This window comes from Acipenser ruthenus, chromosome 1, assembly GCF_902713425.1.
Source record: "Acipenser ruthenus chromosome 1, fAciRut3.2 maternal haplotype, whole genome shotgun sequence".
Lineage (NCBI taxonomy): Eukaryota > Metazoa > Chordata > Actinopteri > Acipenseriformes > Acipenseridae > Acipenser > Acipenser ruthenus.
The window spans coordinates 34,907,854-34,930,506 of NC_081189.1; the positions used below are offsets into that span (position 1 = coordinate 34,907,854).

Sequence of the window (22,653 nt, forward strand, 5' to 3'; positions counted from 1 at the left end):
TGCAAGATGGTTTTGAGCCCATTTCTTGGAAGCTATTGATTCCTGATCTATGATGGTCAAAATAGGGGCAGATCCTAATACCACAGTCATAAAACAGTTGCTGCACCTTTGTGTGCTGAGATGTTATTGTGTTTAGTGATTCTTATTAGGGAGGTGATGAATCACCCTTGGCGGAAAACACCAGCAGGATTAATATAAATTGGTCAAAGAAGTAGGTTCCTAAAATGTGTAGACCTCTAAATAAACCCTGCATCCCCCTTTGACGAGATGCAATGCCATGCCATATTGTACAGAAGAAACATCTTTTTGCTGTAATAATATGAAGTAATGCTCAAAAACAGAAACTCACAAAGGGCTGAGCTTCATGACACAAGTTTATTTGAGTATTACAATTTAAAAGAAAAAAATCTTTGTTTTTTAGGATCATCTCTTTTTATTTTCTTTATTGGCCACAAAACACGCTGACATTACAACATATGTTGGATAACTAATAATCTTGGACTGCCTTACCTAAATTGACATTAGGTAGTCCAAAACGCATGCTAATCAGGGTCTCTGAAACCAGCCAAAACAGTTTGCCATTACACTAAACACACATGACAATTACAAATAAATAACACAAAATATGGTGCTACTTAGTTATCTCCTGAATAACTTAGTACAATTTAATCATTTATTGCTTACACTGTGTTTAGAATTAATTTTTTTTTTTTCACAGAATGCCCACATTGTTATTTAAGTAATTCTAGTCATTATTTATTTTAAGTATTCTTTCTTCTTGGATTGTATTATGCACATCTTCGATGACCACAGGTGTGACCAAACTGAGATTAGCATTTATACAGTAGCCTGTCATACACTCATCACTGATCAATCCTGTATGAAATGCATTTATTTACTGCAAACATTTACTGACCAGCTAAGTCCATTTTGAACTGCAAATTTCATATTTTGGCTCCTGTTCCCCTCACCTAATTAAGCCTGACTTCATTGTTTAATTAAGCAATAATTAGTTTTTAAGTCTGGTGTATGAGGACGTAAACATCCCCAATTCTAATAAATGACAAGGCCTGCGAAGTCTAGACTTTGCACCTGTACAAATCATCACTGTTATGGTATACACTGTTACTTTATAGAAAAATACCTCAAAAGGTGTTCCGTTTACTTTAAATTTTTATTCTTGGATACTTAAATCTAGACATTTTTGCTTTTACTTTGCTCTCGTCTGTGATAGTCTCCGTGGATGTAGTGGTGATGGAATGTTTGGTTTTGTTTTTATTAATTGTTTTCTTTAGCTTAAACTAGTCCTATTTTATACACTACAGAAAAAAGTGTACTGTAAATAAATGTTTAATAGTCATTTCTAATTCTTCTTTCCATGTTTATTTAGTAAATTAGATTTTCTTTCACTTCAGCCCTGCCTAGAAGATTGAGTTAATTTTTAGAGCTGGATAAGTGCCCATATGTGTCTGTCAGTACTGTAGTCAAACAGAGGGCTGACTGTGTGCTTGACACAAGTCTGTTACAGTGCTGCACTATCACAGGCTCGTGATCAGGGGTTTCGTTGTCGCTCGTCACTCTCGTAATGTGCAAATGTTTTTTGAAATTGACGACAAAAAAAAAGTGGAATCCACAGTGAAAGCGGTAAGCTTGTGCGCGCGAACTAAAAAACACAACTGTTAGCCAATACTGTAAAATGTCGCAGAAGAAAATCTGCTCGTTTTTTCAGCGCGGCCACAGCAAGAGTGAAATAGAACAAACAGAACAAGTTGCAGAAGATGAAGACTTGGATTCGGAACACCAGACAAAAAAGAACAAAGAAAGTTCACAAGCGTCAGATAAAAGAAAAAGAAAACAAGCAGCAAAGTTTCAGCCTTTTTGGAAAACTCTGTTTCCATGGGTTGTATATAATATTCTAACACTGTTTTTTTTATTATTATTATTATTGTAAAAGACATATAAGTACACAAAAACACTTTTTAATGTTATTGTATACCATAGACTGGTAGATTTTAGCTAAAGCGTTAACAAAATTCTGAAATATTGTACTTTCATTTAAAAAACATGAAATGAATATAGAAATAAGTTTGTTGGTTATGAAATATTGACTTATTTGTGTACCATTGCCATATGAAATGTTGCAAAATAATTGCAAAAAAAAATATATAAATCTTGGTATAAGTACTTCATAATGCATTCTGTGTCTATATGTAGCTTTTCAGGGCAAATAAATCTGGTCCTTGAGTTTTAAAGTTCTAAAAATTTACAGCTGTAAATGACCAATTTATTTAAACTGTAGAGCATTAGTAAAATGGTTTAATTAAATAATTGTTTTGGTCAATACAGTGATTTAAGGTATAAAATAAAAACAGGATTCATAAAACCTTTGAAGAAGACCTTTGTGCCAGTAGTGACTACTGAATATCTGGAGTGACTAATGTTTTTAGAAAGGATTAGTCACTAGTGACTACAAAAATCTAGAACCCAGGGGAAACCCTGCTCGTTTTTGTTATTTAAGTGGGATGCTGTAGTAATTCATATAGCTATTGTCATTAAATGTATGTTATCTATTTACAATATTTAACTGTTTGAAAACATAACTCACAACCAGATGTTACATTTTGGCACAGTTTTTGAAAAAAAAACTAAAAACCTTTAGTCCAATTAACAAAAAAAAAGCAATATATAACTAATACATTTATTGTCGCTAATCTATCATTGTCCAAAGATCCCCTTTGATTGTTCTGCCTTATACATAAGCCAAAATACAGCCCTGCACATTAGGAGGGAGCTTCTGTGATTGTTTATTGTAAATAAGAGTGTAGTGATTGTATAAATAAGAATGGGGAACCTGACTCTCTGTGTAGCAGCCTGCCTGCTGTGTTTAGTTGCGGGAGGGAGCAGTGTGTATGTTTACCAGCTGCTAGCCCCTAATCAGCAGGTAGGCGTGGTGCAAGAGAGCGCCAAGAATAAAAGGTTCCCGGTTAAACAGATCAAGGCTGCTGTAAAGCCATAGGGGTCAGATAAGCTGCTGCTGCCGAAGCATCGGTCTGTCTGTGCTGCTGAATGTACCTACCTACCAAACTTTAGAACCTTGTTGGGTTACTGCAAAACAACAATTTATATTTACAGTGTTAGTGTTAGGGGTTGGAATTTTGAATAATAAGATATTCAAATATACCAAAATTTAAAATTCTGAAAACCCAAATACTTGACCTCTAATTACTCATAACAGTGACAGGTCCTTAGAACGTATTAGCAGCAACCACACGTAGGGACGCATAGATAAATACATCAAAAGTAACAGCAAAGAAACATCTAAGACATCAAATGTATTCAAAGTAAAAAAAAAATATTTAAACCACAAGTAACAAATAAGAATACACAGCAGAGGGGTCCTAACTATAAAATGCAGAACTTTATAAAAAAAAAAGACCTTCAAAACTTTCAGTTGCATTTTTGACAAGCTTTTTCGACTCGTATAAAACACACAACACGACTGCTTACTAACAAAGCACAACAATAACAGCAGAACTCAAACAGGCTTAACATTGCCCGGGTAGTTTACAGTTAAATTCCAAATTTAAAGTTCACTTTTAACAAAACGTAAAAAATCCTTTTTTTTTTTTTTCAGCCCGAGACGCATCACATCGTCGAACCACTGTGCACAGTAAAAGATGCGTGCTTGTTTGTTTTCTTTTGTCACATTCTGTGTTTTCTTCCAAAGTAGCAGGAGGGTGCTTGCATTTTAGACGATTGAGCATTTAACTCCTTTTTTTACAATCTGAAATAAGTGCTGTAGAGATAACATTGCACGTGGTCTTGTTTAACTTTTCAAAAATATTTCCACGCGTTGCTTTTTTTTTAAGATGCCATTTTCATTGCTCAGGTACTCCCTTAGCCAATAGCAGAGCTAGGTAATGAAGGGTGCCCGGCTCCCTGTCAATTCTCAGTGAGGTGACAATTATAGTGGCTGATCACTTTAAACTTCCTCCTCTCAAAAAAATACTACAAAAGTTTTTGTAGTTAGCACATTTTTCCATTTGTTTTAGAAATGAACGAGTATTTGAAACTTGATCAAAGCATTCCAGTAGTAATCACCCCCAGTTGGTGTATTACATTGTGTTGTAATGCAAGGTAACAGAATAATTATTTTGTTAAAACTTATTTCAACAGTCTTAGTATTACGAGTCTGACGTGGAATTTGACAGCACTTCATGTAACTGACTGCCCAGTGGATGTTTATATAAAACAGGACTTGAAGTCACACCAGGGCAGTATTGAGCAGCCAATCTGTGCTGAAACACTCAAATGTTATCCTGTTTTAACTGCCTAAAATTTGTGTTGGAATTTGTGTACTGAGGTGGTCAGGGGGCGGGTTCTGACTTTTTTTACTTTCCACATGCACCACGGTCTAAAACAAAAGTGCCTTTGACAGATTAACACAGGTTAACTTTGCATATATCTTCAAACTGGCCCCTCTTTCCAACTTAATGAACATATTTCTTCATTAATTTCTTCATTCGAGTTACTGTATTTTAGCCCTTTGGGTTTTAAACAACAAAGTCACTTGTTTCTGTATTTACTTTTAGCATTATAAAGAGGCTGCTGCATACATATTCTACTTCTACAATTCAAAACCTGACTCAGCCACGTCTACATTTTTTGGTTCATAAGTACATATCCATAAAAGAGGGTGGTCCCACACTAGCATGGCCATAGTGCATTGATGGGGCAGTGAGGAATTTCTGTCTGCAGTTTTGTAATTCAAACAATGCACTGGGTTGTGTATTTAGCTTTGTGTGCCAGGCAGAGAGAAATCTTTCCTGTCATCTTGATGGGCAAGTTTTCTTTGCTGCTAGGCTTCGGCTTGCAAAGATTATAGGGCTGTGTCCGAAGGTTTGTTCGCTAGCCAGGGATTCGAAGATTGTTTTAAACCTTCGAAGGTTCGTCAGACACCATTGACGCACTGTGTTTTGTTTTGTTTTTTTCCTGTTAACAGAAACTGTTTGACAATATATGAATACTATAAATTACACATTAAATGCCACTTACATGCAAAATTTGATCTTTTGATTTGTATAATGCATATTACATAAACAAAAGTTGTTGTATTAAAATCCGCTACCAAATTGTTATACGTAGCAACTCTATATGGTGCCGCTACCGTGTATGGAGCAGGGTATAGTATCCAAAGCACTGGGGTGGTACGGTTGTAGTGTTTCAGTAAAATATGTAGTACAAGACAGTGTAAGAGAGGTGCTATGGTAGAATATGTTTGAAACATACAAAATATACGATAACACTAATATTTTTAGTATATTTACCTGCTTGGAACGGTGACGGTTAAATAAAGCTTTGTTTTACCTAAATCCGCTGCAATTGTGCAATGCGAGCTTACTGTATGCATCACAAACATCTTCAATTACGTGTAAACAAACAACGTGCATTTTTGTTTTTATTGAAATTATAAAAACGTGATTGCTGTTCTATACAACATATTTTTAAACTACATGTGAATGTTTTATTCCATTTATATGGATTACCCATAAAATAATAGGATTTTCAATCAAATATAAACAAGTAGCAATGGTGACGTCACCAGTAAATTATGCAAATGAGTACCATTGGAGGTTCGAACCTTCCTTTGGTTATGTGTTCCGAATCTTCGTTGGTCAAAATGTACACTTCGTTGCAGCCCTAAAAGCTTATATGACCCTGTACCCTGAGTCCGAGGTGCTTGGCATCACTGGCTTATAGCTGTTGATCCCTGTGGCTGAAATACTACCTATTTTTAGGCAGTTTACTACCAATCAGGCAATGCTAAACCACAGAATCACCGATAGCAACTTCCCTGCTTACTGCAAACTGAACGGCACTGTGCACTGTATAAAACAGCAAGGTACTGATGTCCTTCTCATATGTCCCAAAGTAACTGCCTTGTTTTAGTGAATCAATTACAGAGGTGTTACAGCATGCTAGGAGGATGCTGATGCCAATTTCTTTATAGTCTTTGAGTATTCCCTTCAGGGTCACAAGCCCTGCAGTGTCCAGGAACTGAATGGAAGAACAGTCTAAGATAATGGTGTGGAAGTCGAGCCCAGCAGGAGTCAAGATCAGGGGAGTGTCTCCATTGGACTTCTCTTGTCCATTTTCTTTTGCCTGTTTGGCAGCCTTTGCTTTGGCTTTCTTCTCTGCCTTCTTCCTCTTGGCCTCTTCTAATACTGGATCAAGCCCTGAGGTTTTATAGAGAGACCGCAGGAAAAAGTCCTTGTTGGCGTAGTATAGGGGTGCCTGGAAGCGGAAGATCTTCACTTTGGGGACAGTGGAGAGATTCTTGTATTCTTTGCTGTCTTCATAGAAGACAGAGTCTTGAATCTGGCCCAAAACGGCCACATGGGGAAGCTGGGTACGAGCCACCACACAAAGTATAGAGAAGACCACCCCTACAAGCAGACCCATTTCAGTGCTGATCAAGGCTGAGGAAAGCATGGTCACAATCCAGATCAAGGTGTCCACCTTGTTGATCTGCCACTGACCGGGCACACTACGGAATTTGCGCAGGGCTCCCCTCAAGCTGACAATGATGATACAGGCCAGGACACACTTCTGCAAAGAGTGGAAGAGTGGGGCAAAGAAGAGCAAGACAAGAAGAACCACAAAGGCGCTAATCAAGCTGGAAACTTGGGTATGGCAGCCTGTGGAGTCTTTGACTAATGTTTTTGCAAGGGCTGCACTGGTGGTGAAGCAGTGAAAAAAGGATGGTATGATGTTACAGAAGCCGATGGCCAGCATCTCCTGGTTTGGCCTGACGGTGTAGCTGTGCTTTTTGGCAAACATCTCAGCGAGGGAGACTGTGAATGCAAAGCTGATGACTGCAAGAGGTATGGCATCCAAGGCAACCCTTGGCATCATTCCTAAACTGGGTACCTGAGGTTGGATGAAACCTGTAGGAATTGCCCCGGAGATGCTAGAACCATACACTCCATTAAGGTCAGCAAAATGTGAAACTAGGGTTGCTGTTACAACCACGACTAGTTCGGTGGGGAGTGGGATCTTTAGCCGGTCTTTGTAGCGGTCGCCCAGCTCTTTGGCAGCCACCAAGACTGCGATGCAGATGGCACTGGTGATGACATCACATGAGTTGGTGTTCTGGATATTCTTGAAGATGTTGATCCAGGTGATTATAAGAGTGCCAAAGCCCTGGGTGCGTGGGATCTTGATCCCCAGGAGGTATTTGACTTGCACAGTTAGAATTGTGAGAGAAGCGCCTGTGGCAAAGCCATCCAGCATTGGTCCAGACAGGTACACTGATACAAAACCCAACTGAAACACTGCCATCAGAACCTAGCAAGAAAAAACAAACAAACATTATCGTCAGCTTCATAATCAGTAACACTGTTAAAAGGTCCCTTTTCAAAGCTTTGTCAATGTTCAGAATGAGTGTGTGTGTTTTTATTTTTTTTTATATATAAAATGCTATTTTAAAGTTATTCAATGAATCCCATCTTGAGAGAAATGTTGACCGCAATAGGCAGATTATGCATTAACTCCTATGATTTCTGATACACATGGACAATGCCTGAAGTTGTCATAAGTTCTGGCACTGGACTGTAAACTTTACCAAAATAAGCATCTGACGGCCAAATATACATTGCTGACTTTGGATGAAAAATAAATGTCTAACAGCATTGGATACGTTTTATCTAGTGATCAGCATTGGATCTGGCTACTGTCCAAAGCTTTCATTTTCATTATTAACATAGGATGGCTTTGTGTCTGTTGCTGTCTTTCGGACAGATTTTGTTTTCACCCATACACATGATGGATGCATTCCATCCATTAGGATCAGCCTTAGGAAGTTAGGAATTGATGCTGGCTTGCGGTGTAACATACACAAAATAGCACAGTATGCACTTTTGAGTGTCCGCAAATTATTATTAAATGTTGGGAAAGATTACATTATTTAGAACTGAACTCGCTAAGTAAAACCTGTTTTTACCTGATAAACTCCAGCTATGAAAGTCAAGGCGGCTGCAACGCTCATAGCATAGCAATCTTTGCCACATTCCATATTGAAAGCTCCTAGAGTTGAGTTTAGCTTTGTGATATTAGCAGTGTTATTGCCATACCACAGGTCTTCAGGGCCCATAGCAACCATCTGGCTGTCATCACTCATGTCAAATCCTGCAAGCTGCACCTCCCGATCCACCACTTGTCCCACCATCAGGCTCATCAGACTGAAGATTCCCACGGAGACATGCCGGGAGGTACCCATGAAGAAGTAGATGATGTTGGCAAAGAAAGACGTGTAAAGTCCGTTGATGGGCTGCAGGCCAGCCAGCAAGCAGTATGCAATGGCCTGGGGTACCAGGATAATCCCGACAATGAGGCCTGACATGATGTCACCCCAGACATGTTCCTTAAGTTTATACTTGGGCAGCCACCGTACTACGGGGAAGAAGCCAATGAATGAGTTTTTCAGTTTTTGCACTGAGCAGGAGCAGCTTTTGCTCAATTTGCCTTTGAGGACCTCCTTGGGGTTCCACTGCTTGTGTGCTCTTCTCTCCAGTAAATAGGAGATGTTCTCCAGTGTGCTGCCTTCCATTTCCTTTTCCAATGTTGCCTCTCCTTTTTATTATTAAGATCAGCTTCTGAAATGATGAACACAATTTAAAATAGGGTTATGTGATATATCGGGCAGAATATTAGTCATAAGCAATTGGAACAGCTATTGATATAAATGTCTGTTATTGTTGGAATGTCTTGTTTAATCAATGCTGCCGTTTATTAATGTTAGTATTATTGGGTATGTTTTTGCTTTTATCTTCTTTTTTTGTTCTATGGTATTTTCATAACGGCACCATAAGTTAGCTTTAGCCCTCCCAGTGGGGGGGGGGGGGGGGGGGGCGACACTTCCTTTTGAACCAAATGTATCCATCTATAAAAGTGTCAGACTGCTGTTTTACAAGTGTTTTATATTTCTTTTTGTCTGAAATAAAATTAGACATGCCTCAGAAGGGCTTAATATTACAGTATGTTATTCCCAAATAATTCTGGTGAAAGTCCATGCAGTGTTTCCTGACTTTGTGGAATTGTTTTCTTATTTTGCTCCTTTCTAATTAACATACAATTTTAAAAAAATTAGACTCTCTTACAGTATATTCCAATCATAATACAGAATTTTTTTTATTTATTTTATTTTTTTTAATTTTAGTCGTTGCCAATTATTTTTTTATTATTTTCTCCCAATTTGGAAAGGCCAATTATTTTATTAGGGTCGACTCACCGCTACCACCCCTGCGCTGACTCGGGAGGGCGAAGATGAACACACGCTGTCCTCCGAAGCGTGTGCCGTCAAGCCGACTGCTTTTTTTCGCACTGCAGACTCACCATGCAGCCACCCAAGAGCTACAGCGTCGGAGGACAACGCAGCTCTCGGGCAGCTTACAGGCAAGCCCGCAGGCGCCCGGCCAGACTAAAGGGGTCACTGGTGCGCGGTGAGCCGAGGACACCCTGACCGACCTAACCCTCCCTCCCTCTGGGCGACGCTCGGCCAATTGTGCGCCGCCCCTTGGAAGCTCCCGTCCTCGATCGGCAAAGGAATAGCCTGGATTCGAACTCGCGACTTGCAGGCTATAGAGCGCATCCTGCACTCACGTGGAACGCCTTTACTGGATGCGCCACTCGGGAGCCCCCATAATACAGTATTTTAACAAGAATACACCCTTGGAAGCCAGGATTCAAGTTGCTTAATATGTGGTGGAAAATGTACTAAACGTGTTCATTTAGTGTATATATATTACATTACAGTAATCAATTCTAGATGAAACAAAGGCATGGATTAGTCTCTCGGCATCAGATACAGAAATAATTGGTCTAAGTTTGGCTATATTTCTCAAATGGTAAAAAGATACTTTTGTAGCTTCCCTAATATAAGTATCAAATGATAGATCAGGATCAAAGATGACCCCCAAATTTTTCATTTCTAGTTTAATATTTAATGAGAGATTAGTACGGTCAAGCTCATATAATCCCACATTTTTAGTTGGTTCTGAGAGCCCACTAGCCTAACCTCTGTTTTATCTGAATTTAGCATTAAATAATTCTGAGACATCCAACATTTGATGTCTGCAAGACAAGCAGCAAGTAACTCCCCAGCAGAAGTATTTCCTGGCTTTAGGGACAGATAAAGCTGGGTATCATCTGCACAGCAATGGAAGTTCACTCCTAGTGTGCAGATAATATCACCCAACGGCAGCATACTGTACTGTACTGTAATCAAGATGATTCCATAAGATGGGGAAACAGATAAAGGACCCTAAACTGCTGTCAACCAGTTTAAGCAGATGCACAGATCACATACTTGTATAGTGGTTTTGTATAATCCAGTATGAACTGAAGTTGTGTTTTTAATGTTTATGTGTAACATTATATATGCAAGAAGGTGAGCTGATTGGTATGGGTGGCAGTGCATGCTAAAAAGCCAAGTAGCCACATTTTTGCATCAGGCATCTCTTTAGTTATATAAGGGTGCATTGGGTTTACTACCTTTGGCTTAATTATTACAGGCATACTGTATAAGGATAACAAGTTTATAAACTGTATTAAAGCAAAAAGTATAATTCTCTAAAACTTATCCTTCTCTGCTTCCCCAGTAATGTACAGTCTAAATCAAAAAAGTTACACAGAAACCTTATTTCATTTTCCTAAAAGTATTACCGGTGTGCTCTTATAGCTACAATTTGTAATGTGAGAAGCGGCCAGGCTTGCTGATTTTATATACAGACTGATTTATCTAGTGTCAACTATGAAACTGTAGGTAATGTGAAATATGTGATCCTATGAAAAAGCTAAATTGTTCCATTACTCAATTTTTTTCCCCCCCCTTCAAATAATGAGTGTAGTGTACAATGTAAATGGCTTGTGAAAAATTTAGCAAGCTGTTTTGAGAGCACATTCAAGGCTACCCAAGTGTGCTGTGTTTTTCTTATTTATTAATGTAGTCATTTTCCAAGTATAATATCACAGGGCTGTCTGGTGCTGCTATTCTTTGTTGCTTGAAAAGTGTTCAGAGGTATCTCCAGACAAAAATTCCAGACAAAAACAGGATAACATGAGTGCCGTTATTATAAAAGATACATGTAGTACATTAAATAAAAAAGGCTAACAACCAAAATATTTTCATCAGAAGTTCACATCATTCCTTTTTTTTTCTTGGCTCCGACTATTTCTAATTGTAATAACTATAACACCATCATTTTTTTTAATTAATCATACAATTTGCAGTTCTTTTTCTAACTGTATTCCTGTTGCAGTACAAGGCACACATGTATGTTTTCACTTCAGCTTCCATATAACTTAGTCCTCAAAATGTGCACAATTAGTGCTCTACATATATTGTACTGTACATACACAGAGAAATGTGTTCAGCCCATATTTCAGCTCATGCAAACTTGCTGTCTGGGTGCAGCAGTCACTCAGATCTACTCACCCATACATGATTTCACAGCTTGTTGAAGGAGTTCAACTGGAAGCAATAGGAAACCATGTGTACGACGTTCCAGTTACTCTTTACTTTCACTCTCTTTCTCTCTGTCTGTGAAGCGACTACTGTCCTCCTGTGGTGAAGTGTCTCATGTAATAGTCATAATGAAATGGGCAGTTCCCTTCCAGACAGGGCTATTTAATAGGCTGTTCTCGTGTGTGTCTTGGGGAGGGGGGAGTGAAGATGGAACAACTTAAGGCTAACTTGTACTTTTTAAACTTTTTACTTTTTTATTATACCTCAGTTGATTCTCATTGTGAATCCCTGCTTGTGTAACAAAGCCTGGGCAAAAGGGCACCGTGAGTAAATATTTTACTGCCTAAACTGCCTTGTCTGAATTTAATTGTCCTTTGACATGGATAGAAAAAAAAATAGCTTGTAGCCTCTTAACAATTAACCATTCCAGTTTGGTGCTCTAAGTTCTCAGTCCTTGACACATGACACCCTCATTTGATCTGTGATTTTTATCTGTTTAATAAATTGGAGAATTCTCTATTCTGTTGTAGAGTTGGGTCAATGTCCAATCATTCTAAAATTGAGGAACTGTTTCCAAAATATCTTTCCATTTTTACATTTTAAGAACTGAAACCTTAAAACACTTATCTATTCTTTAGTTACTTTCTTCAGAAGCGACCAAACCTGATTTAAAAAATAGAAAAACACACACGCACACACACACACACACACACAGTACTGGGGCGATAGCAAACTGAAACATACAACAAAACATATTATGCTCGATTTAAATCAAAGATTGTGTGCATATGGTGAAATGCACCAAGTGCAAATGGATATTTTATTTCAAGAAATAAAATACTTTTAATGGTAAAAAAAAACTATAAAGAAACTGCTGAATCATTTTAACTGCTTCTGTTTCTTACCAATTTTATAGTGCTATAATTTTTATATCTTTTGAACTTCCTTCAATTTGTAGGACCCCAAGGTCATGTGGTGCCTTACCGTGGCAAATTTAAATCCTCTGGTGTTTTGTGTGGTTTTTTTATTTCTCTGCACAACAGGAACAAAGAGTGGCTACTGTACCCCCCCGTATATCTATAACAAACCTTTCAATGTTTGTGGGGGAAAGCAATTGTCAAAAAGACTGCAAAATAATTTTATGGAATGTAAATTAATAATCATCTGTTTCTTTTTCCAAGTTCTTTTTTGGAACTGTAATACAAAGTGCTTTTCAATGACTTAAGCAATCTGTGTTTGCTGTTTCCTGTGTAAGTTAGAACCCAATCTCAATTAAAGCTAATCTGATCTTTACAGCAGAAGAAAGCATCAATTCATAGTGAAACTAGGTACTTGTAGTTTGACTTATTTGCTATGCCCATGCTAAGGCTAAGGCTATGCATCGATTTATTATATCGTTTGACAACTATTGATAGTCAAGCCTGTGCATTGTTGAACGGTGTGCAAGTGTTTAAGCAAGGGAAAGTTTTTATTTTTTTTATTAAATTTGGAATCGGCAATTATTTTTGGCATTAAGCGCAGAGCTTCTCTGCTCCCCTCAGGTCTGAATCTGCATGCGATTGAGCTCACCTTCTCCCCCCTGCCCAGCCCCCTGTGAGTGTTTACTGATGGGATTGGATCTGTGCAGGAGTCTTCAAAGTAACAGAGCAAGTTAAGAGTGTTGTGCTAGAGTTACAAATACTGTATCGACCGAGCTACAAATACAATGCCTTCCGATGTTTGGCAATTATTTTCTGAAGTAAGATGGTAAGAAAGCAAGGAAAGTAATGTTTGGGATACTCTGGTAACACAACTAATCTGTGTGACCATTTATTCATCTGAACTACCCTGGAGTAAAAATGAAGAAAAACAACCAAGATCATTCCAAAAGCTGGTCAGAAGTATTAAGCATCCCGGCAAAGTCAGTCCCTAGTGAGCAGGTATGGAAGCAAGTGCCAGTCATCGCTTAAATTAAAACAAAATGTGGACACTATCATGTTCCTTAACACAGTTAAAATATAAGCCATGGACAACACTCTTGTTACTAAACTGCTGTGGACAGTGATCACTTTTTTAAAATTAGTTTTGTTTTGTTTTTCTCTTGATTGGTTAATTATATAGGGCAGGGATTTTCATCCGGGGGTACACGTACCCCTGGGGTTACTTCTAGGGGTTATAGGGGGTACACAAGATGAGAAATGCAAAAATAAAAATGAAAGTAAAAGAAAATAATGATCTTGAATTATGTAATATCTCTAAACCACTGTGCATAAATTTCATTTTTGTTTAGCAGCTGAAAGGTTTACAGTAGCCCAAAACCACAGATGAAGAAAAAAAAGGCACAGAATCTATCTCGTTCATACTTTCCACCTATACGCTTGCGTGATTACGACTGAAGGTATTTCAAAGCAGGTGTCTGGGGGGAACAAGCAACAATTTGTTAATCAGATTATTCTGCATTTTATTGCAGCTGTGGTACCATTCAGTGGAGCTAAAATTGTAAAGGAGTACTTGAGCTGAAACCTCCAGACAGAAGGGGTACAGTTTCAAAAAAAGGTTGAAAACCCCTGCTATAGGGTGATGCAAAACTTTTGGCCATAGCTGTACAGTTGCCTACTGCTGTTGTTTTGCAATATTATTATTATTATTATTTGTTTATTTAGAAGACACCTTTATCCAAGGCGACTTACAGAGACTAGGGTGTGAGAACTATGCATCAGCTGCAGAGTCACAATTACATCTCACCCGAAAGACGGAGCACAAGGAGGTTAAGTGACTTGCTCAGGGTCACACAATGAGTCAGTGGCTGAGGTGGGATTTGAACCGGGGACCTCCTGGTTACAAACCCTTTTCTTTAACCACTGGACCACACAGCCTCCTATAGCAGGCTTTTTTTTAGTTATCCAGAACAGAGGATCTTAAAAACTAGTCTAGTTTACACCCTTTTTTCTAAAGACAAAAAAATACCTGTACATATCTTACAAAACTAGTAAGAAACCATTTAATTATATATTAAAATTTGCTAATTTAAACAAAAATGCACTAGAGCAATTAGTCATGCAATTGGAGATTATTGTGCCAGATGCAATGATGACGTATTTTTGTAGCTTAATTATTGTTTGGTGGATTAGTTGGCTTTCAGGTTTTTCAATGAAGGCAATACAAGATCTGGAATATTTTGATTTGAGATGCTGTAATACTGAGCTAATAAAACTAGTTGGATTCATAAGTAAAGAGATTTTTCACAAAAACACATATTTATATTTAAAGTTGTCCTTATGTTCTAATGTTTACCCAATTATTTGGTGTTTTAAATTGTTTTAAATTGAATGTTATCATTCAAACTATGTTTTAATCAGTGCTCCAAGTCAATCTGCCAGAATATACATAAATGCCGTATTCATGTATTTGCCTTTTTACTGCTTGATGAAAGAACATCTCTGTTCTAGTACACGCCTTCTGACTGCTGTCTGTCAATGTAGACTAAAGGTCTCCACACACTGGATGCAATGCGATTTGTCCTGCGATTAAAATGGTACTTTCGCTAAGACACTACCTTTCACACTAGTGGCGACAGGCGCTCATGGTGTGATGGGCAGCTTTCTTCTGATTTGTATCATCAGCTGGAAATAAGTCACATGTACAGTATGATAGTCCTGTTATACAGCTAATATAAATGTAGAATACGTAATATCTTTTCAGTATACTTATTTCAGTAAAGGTAAGCAAATCATACACACCAACTATTGCCTGTTCCCTGGAAATGGACTGCCAGATAGATCTTCTCCCTCATTGCAGTCGCCTCATTGTCCTTTATTGTACAACTCTGGGTATTTTCATACTGCAAGAATGATCTTTTCTTCCGCTATTGTTTACTGAAGGTGCGCAAAGGAAGCTGTTTCTCATTGGTCAGTTCTCTTGCATTATTATTTATGCTATTGGAAATAACCAGGATGTGACATAGTCCACCGCTGGGATAGATATTGAAGCCTGAAGGCTACCAAAACACACACTGAATTGTGAGCAACCCCCATTACTCATGCAATATTGAGGAAAATGTTTGTATTAGTAAGACTTCTTCTAGAATATTTTGTTCAGTTCTGGTCACCTTGCTACAAAAAGGATATTGCTGCTCGAGAAAGAGTGCAAAGAAGAAAGGCATGTCATATGCAGACAGGCTAAAATAATAGAATCTATTCAGTCTTGAACAAAGAAGACTACACAGTGATCTGATTCAAGCATTCAAAATTCTAAAAGATACTGACAATGTCAACCCAGGGGACTTTTTTGACTTGGAAAAAAGAAACAAGGACCAGGGGTCACAAATGGAGATCAGATAAAGGGGCATTCAGAACAGAAAATAGGAGGCACTTTTTACCGAGAGAATTGTGTGAGTCTGGAACCAACTCCCCAGTAATGTTGTTGAAGCTGACCCTCTGGGATCCTTCAAGAAGCTGCTTGATGAAATTCTGGGATCAATAAGCTACTAACAACCAAACGAGCAAGATGGGCTGAATGGCCTCCTCTCGTTTGTAAACCTTCTTCTATTCTTAGCAACAAAAACTAGTGCTGCATAAAACCGCGAAAAAACCTAACAGAAAACCTTTTAAACCTCATAAGAGCTTTACTGTCTGGTAAGGCCCTTCTCAATATGTTAAATGCCTTCGGGACATTTAACGGTACAAGGCAGGCGTTACCAGGCGGTAAACCCCATGCCTTCGGGTTCTATTGCTTAACCCTTTGGCGCCGAGCCATTCTAAGTTTGGTGCTTAAGCACCGATGACACGCCCTCTCTTCTATTTCATGGCAAAAATAAGCTGTGGGGGAAACAAATCAGTGTTTCTGAGCCTTGACATTGAATAAAGTACTATATACTAAGAAAGAAAAATGTATCCCTACGTGCAAATTTAGATGATACACATCAACAAAGTGACGTACAGGAAACTTATCTACCAACGCATATTTTGAAGTTTTTATTAAGTCAAACAACTGAGGATGTTCCAGAACTGTCAGCGGCCACAACAGGACAGACGCCTGATCTACGGCTCTTTTTGAAGGTAATTGTCTCTGAAATTATAATTCAATACACATTTAGATTCAATATCTAAAATAAGAACTTGATTGGGGTGTATTTACATAAACAAGATAACAAACACACAGCATGATGTCATTTTTTTACCTTGCATGCCGTGTGCTCACAAACAACACGTGACCACAGTAATACAGCATTGGTGGTATTGCAAGCTTTTTGCAATTTGGTACATTTCTTTTTATTCATATTTTGGTAATTTCCATATCTATTATAAAAATGTCACCAAGTCATCAGAGGGTGAAATGTGATTATTGTAAAAAAAAAAAAAAAAAAAGAACCGCGACGAGCAGAGCTTGTTAATCACACAAATGTTACACAAAGGTAAACTCCCAACTTTCTTCTTCACAAAACACTGCTTTGATATTCTGCTACCGTGCCGCTGTAGTTTATCTAGATCTTGATCCAACAGCCGTAACTGACACACTGGCTCCTGATGCTATAGTCAATGCTTTGCTGCCCTTCCCATTTGATATAAAATTTGAGTGCGATTTAAAAAGCACCATCCATCCTCCTTAGAATGAACATAATAATGTCTTCCAATACATTACTCTTTTTATACAACTTAATGTCCCTAGAATTTGTAACACCTGAAACAACCCCTTTACAATGTTGTAGTTATTATCTTTTCGTGGCTTGCAAAGCTCTACATTTAAAAGTAAAATACTAGTTTTCTTGTGGTTACTGGTTGAGCGATAATAATAGACATACAGCAAAGACTACCATACTCAGTCGTGTTTGTCATGAATATTTGAAGTTTTAATATTAGTGTACAAGATGTGTGGTGTCCAAAGAGGTATATTCTAAAATGCTGACTGTTTTTCAGCCAGTGGTAATATTTGCTGCTCCATAAATTATGTTCTTATGTTCTTATGTTCTGACGTAAGCATATAATTATATGTAGAGCCCTGTGTCTTTTAACCTTAAATAAAACTTAAAGCAGCGGAGAAAACGACAAACAAAATCAATGGCTAAAATTAAAAGATACAAAATCACTGTTTGAAGTTAAAAAATGTGTTTGTTTTTAAAAAAAATAATAATAACAAAGTAAATCTTTCTAGGTGTAACAAGGGTTTTTTAAGTTAAATACCTGAATACTAATATATAGGGAAACAGTACAGGACATTAGTTGTAGACAGCATAGTTTAATGCTGTATTAATAGTTACCAGCCTATTGTTCGAAGTTACAGGTCTGGTTTTCATTACATCCCCGTAGCTAGGTGGAGGGGTGCTAGATCTCACTTGTGGGATCTCGTGAGAATGTTAATTCAGAAGCTACATGCAGTGTTTTCCTGTTCCGTGCTGTATTTATGAAAAGCCCTGTAGACTCTCCCAATGAGTTTTATTTGCAGGAGGAAAAAAATAGTGTCATTGAATTGACCAGCGAGCCTGAGAGTAGACGTTTTTGTGGAGGTGTTGACGGAGTTGAATTCAATTGTGGCAAAAGTTGACACAGTTCTCATTCTAAAAAAAAAAACTGAAGTCTAGTTATCAGTGCGTCCTAAAGGAAATATCTCCAGCCAGTATTAACCAGCTGGAACTCCTAGTTAAAGTGCTTTACCTATACCATTATTTGAATGCTCTTTTTGCTTTATTTGATCAGTGTGAGCAGAAAAGTGCCAGCATGTAAGCCCTCCTAATAATCCTGAAAGATCTATGCTTCTACTTGGTCGTAAAGTGTAGCATCATGAGGGCAAATTTTGTGCAAATAGCAGGTTTGATTGCACAATTGGAAGAAACCAAAAAGCTTTGGGGACAGTGCAAATGCAAAAGTTGCTGATATTGCAGCGTAGTGTGGTCTTAAGAACCACAATAGAGGCCCCAGATGAAGGGTGGTGGCTATTGAGCCAGACTCAAATTTTTAAGCGTAGTTAAATTGTATTTTGTTATCCACCAAAACCAGCCAATCAATACTTTGAATCGACGAAAGCAACCAATACTGGACCTGCAACTGCTACAGTCAGCAATTGCAGCCTGTCAGCTTGACTTGAGCTCATACAGCATCTTTCAACAACAACAACCCGACATGGACAGTACAGTAGTATTGCTCCATTCAGATATCTGACACTGTCCAGATAAACTATAAGCAGCTCTGACAAGTAAAAACGTTATTTAATAAAGTGTGTGTGTGTTTTCTTACTCTGATTGCATGTGTGATCCTTTATGAACTGTCGCTTATAAAGCTGAGAGTGGGTGTATATCTATCACCATTGTCTTTTAAAAAAGACTTCTAGTTGAAACGTTAGTCTTTTTGTTTTCAGTATTTTAAAATTCAGCACTGTTGCGTGTTCAATAGTTTAGATGATACAAGAAAGGCTAACCTTGATGTCATTCCTGTCTGATTTTTTTTGCAGCATTACATGTGTACCAGCTAAATGATACTTTTAAAGAGAAACATTCTAATTCCAAACACCCTGATTTAGAAGGTTGTAATCAACAGCTTTTGGAATGTACAATTATTAACCAGCCTTTTACTGGTTTTCAGTTTCTACGGTATAATAGGTTGAGGTTTCAATATATTGTACCAGTCATAGTAAACCAATGCTGTGCAAACAGAATTTGTAAAACCCTTATTATAGCCTATAGTACATTCTGGTAACTGTTACAGCAACTCTGCAAAATCGTAGTAGCAGAATCACTTGAATGGTGATAGAAAGGCTTGCGATCACTTACCGGGAAATAATGATCACCAGCAGTAATTGAAATAGTATTACTTCCTGTTCCCTTGCCATATTTAATATAATAACTTTGGATTCAAGAGATCATTATTTTAAATATTATGTGCAAAATATGTATTCCTATATATAATCCGAGCAGTCTTGATACTAATCCTGGAGCTGCTTGGAAATCTTGCTATTCCAGTCAACTTAAAGAAAAGTCAAGCACCTATACGTTTCGGCTGGTGCATTCATCATTGTGTTCAGCAGGTTTTGTGGCATAAAAATAGAATTGCAAGAGTTTTAGTATGTGTAATATTTACATGCAGCAGTACATTCTGTCTGTTCAGGTTCAGACCACGCAAGGATTCCCAACAGGACTTTTGTATGTCCATCTAAAAGGCCAAAACCCATATACCCGATTTCATAAGAGTTATCAGGCTATTGTCACAGCAATTAAATGTAATGTTGTCACTTCCTAAAAAAACTGTAGCATTCAAGCAGCAATTTAGATCAGCTGGAATTTAGACGTAATTGGGCTTGCAGTGCAAGCCAAGGCATTCAAGAAATATCAGGAATGTTTTTGTAAATGTGCTTAAAAAAATCTGTTCATTTTTAAAATTATTATTGTGATTTTAGTATTTTTTAAATTATTATTATTACTTTTTAGGCTGACCTGGACCATACTTTTTGAATTAGACTTTGGTTTTGAATCCTCTTCTTACATGCACAGGGCTCAAATTATAGATTTTTAGGTGGAGGGGGTTGTCACATGTGATCCTTAAAACCCTTCTTCGCTTGTACACTTTTTTTAAGTGAAAGGCATATGCTGCAGAGATGCATGGCTCTTTTAATAGAACCAGCTTAATGCCTTTGAAGTTCCCCCACTGATGATGGGAATGAGAATGCAAAGATGGGAGCCTGGTTAATCAGGTTTAAATTGTTTGCAGGTATCAGGCTTTCAAAGACTGTCACCCACACCTGTGATGTCCAGAAAGGGAATTTGAATCTTGCTGGAAGAGCTGATCTGCTTGACATGAATTGGATGTTGTAAACAAATTGTTAAAATACATTGCTCATGATAATGTTATGATATACTCTTTATTATCTTATAAATAATGCTGTAGGGTTCTGTGTTTGAATATTCTATTGTAACAGTAAAAAATTATTATTGCGTCTTAGAAAGTCTGAGTAAAAAGGGAGCTGGTTTGAGCTCGCTGACCAGTAACACCTTTGAAATGAACTAGGTTTTCCCTTGTCTGAGAGCTGCTGGCGCAGAAGCCTGTGTTAACCTTGAGAGAAAAGCAGAAGCAAGCATTTAATTTAATTAAATTAGAAAAGTCTTCACAGTGAAAGTCCTTATCAGAAAAGCGGTAACTTTAATTGGGAAGAAGTTTGCAAGCCAGAAAGACAGAGCCTCTTAGGTATTGCAAAGAAAAAACTATCTTTGGACGGAATTACATTTGAAACTATAAAAGAAGTGTTGCACCTCTTTAAGTTTTACTGTAATAGAAAACAAGTATTGCAACATAAAAACTGTAAAGGAAGAAAACAAGCATCTAGTTTAATTGGCTTGAGAGTGTGTTCACAGTCAAGTTTCTTATTTAGAAAAAGAGGTACGCTTGATTTTGGAAGCAGTCTTCAAACTAAACACAGATATTCTGATCTAATTGAAACAGAATACAAGTGTAATTTACTGTAATAGAAAACAGAAGTATTATAACTGTTAAGCCTAAAAATGAGACCATTTAGTACAAACTGTGACCTAATTAAAAACCATTGGTAAATGTGTGAAGTTACAAGCTCTTATCAGTAAACCCATTCATATCCCGTGCACCACTATAATCGACATATAACAGACAACATGAAACGCAAAGATAAGCACAGGGGCGGGGCACACTGCCACAGTCCTCCGTAAACGTGTCCCCTCAGTTTAAGAGAGTGCTCAGTGCATAAAAGAAGCAAGTGGAATCTGACAGTAGTTAAAAATACTGAAACATATCCATGAATTGACTACAAAACAAAGGATGCCAAATAGCAGTTAAAGTTAAACATTGTTTTGTTTATTCCTGAAATAAATAAAGTTGACACCACATTTTATTTATTTTTTACTTTTTTTTCCCATTCCTTGCCATTGCCGTTTCTTCACAGTAAACAGTGGCCATAGACACGTTTTCATGAAGTAATAACATGAGGTTTACTTGTGCCTTTTTTTGTAGTTGAACAAGCAAACAAAAACTGAAATGTAACTTTAAACACTATATATATATATTAATCTCGCATATCATTCAGCACTCTTTTTCATTTCATTTTTTAAACTTGTGCAATTTCTGGTGAGGCGATAAATAAGTATTAAGGTATTTTTGTCATTTCTAGAGAATACGAACATGATTGTTTTTTGTATCCAAATACATGTCAAAAAATATTCGTTCAAATATTCTGATATTTGTCCGACCACTAAAATAAAGTAATAAAAACAAAAGTTGTGTTTATTGTTATAAAAGTTCTTATTTAAAACCGGTCTAGAAAAAGTTTCCATTCAATGTGTGTTGCCCAAGCAGTAACGTAATTACAGTTGATGTTATCTTTGATTTGTAAATGTTAGAAAATCTACATTTATTTATTTTATAATTTGATATTTAAGTTTCGGTTTAGTTTTCTTCCCCGCAGGGAAGTTGTTCAGAGCAGAGTCGTGAACAGCAACTGTGATCAGCACTATGGAGTTCTTGGGATAGGGATACGTCGCCCGGTTCAGGGGCAGACAGATAGGCAAGCTTTCAGTGCGAGAAATACACTACTTTTAAAATGGGAAATATACAGAGAACTTGGATCATTTTAAAGAATGGAAAAATGAAGGCGATATTGTGGATGAGGCAGCGAAAATCTTAATTTCACCTCCACCAAAAAACAAAACAAGTCAACAAACTACATTATTACTGCAGGAGCCACTCTCCACAACAAAGCAAAAACACTGACGACTCAAAACGCAGTGGCTTTGATAAGCATACTGTATAGACAGAACCAACACAGTGAATGCTGGAAAAAATAAGGACATGTTTATCGCTAACAGTGAACACACTTTGGGTATGATAGAAAATGTTTCTACATTCGTCATCTTGTAGAAGGCTGTTGAAACATTTATTACCATTTCATGTAATTTGTGTCCGAAGCAGTTAATAACTGTATAACTTAATGAATAACTAGCCTTTAGGTAGGCTATAAAGCTAAACAAATACTTTGTTTAATATGTTTAATATTCTTTATCAATACATTCTTTATCAAAGTGCTGTAGATGGTCCAATTTCTGTACATGGTACAATTTATTTTTTGTTTGTTTTACAAAACAAACATTTAATTTGTTTTGAAGTAAATTAAATGATGTTTGTGGGATGCCTCACTCCCCA

General features: G+C 37.4%; 2 protein-coding genes across 6 annotated transcripts in view; one reads left to right on the plus strand and one right to left on the minus strand.

Annotated features, from left to right (window-relative positions):
- The window catches only part of LOC117409492 (alpha-L-iduronidase), a 56,170-nt gene that overhangs the window by 1,803 nt on the left and 31,714 nt on the right, over positions 1 to 22,653 (plus strand). The gene's annotated exons all lie outside the window — the stretch shown is intronic.
- The window catches only part of LOC117421352 (sulfate anion transporter 1-like), a 29,349-nt gene continuing 7,052 nt past the window's right edge, over positions 357 to 22,653 (minus strand). For 3 of the 4 annotated variants that reach the window (XM_059024189.1, XM_059024192.1, XM_034035650.3), the window contains 2 exons: positions 8,003 to 8,654; positions 357 to 7,347 (listed from right to left, as the gene is read on the minus strand). In XM_059024189.1, coding sequence (XP_058880172.1) covers positions 5,824 to 7,347; positions 8,003 to 8,608 — 2,130 coding nt within the window. In that variant the 5' untranslated portion in view covers positions 8,609 to 8,654 and the 3' untranslated portion in view covers positions 357 to 5,823. Of the gene's footprint in view, positions 7,348 to 8,002; positions 8,655 to 11,494; positions 11,641 to 22,653 lie in introns of those variants that run through there. The other variant, XM_034035649.3, reaches the window with a different exon arrangement.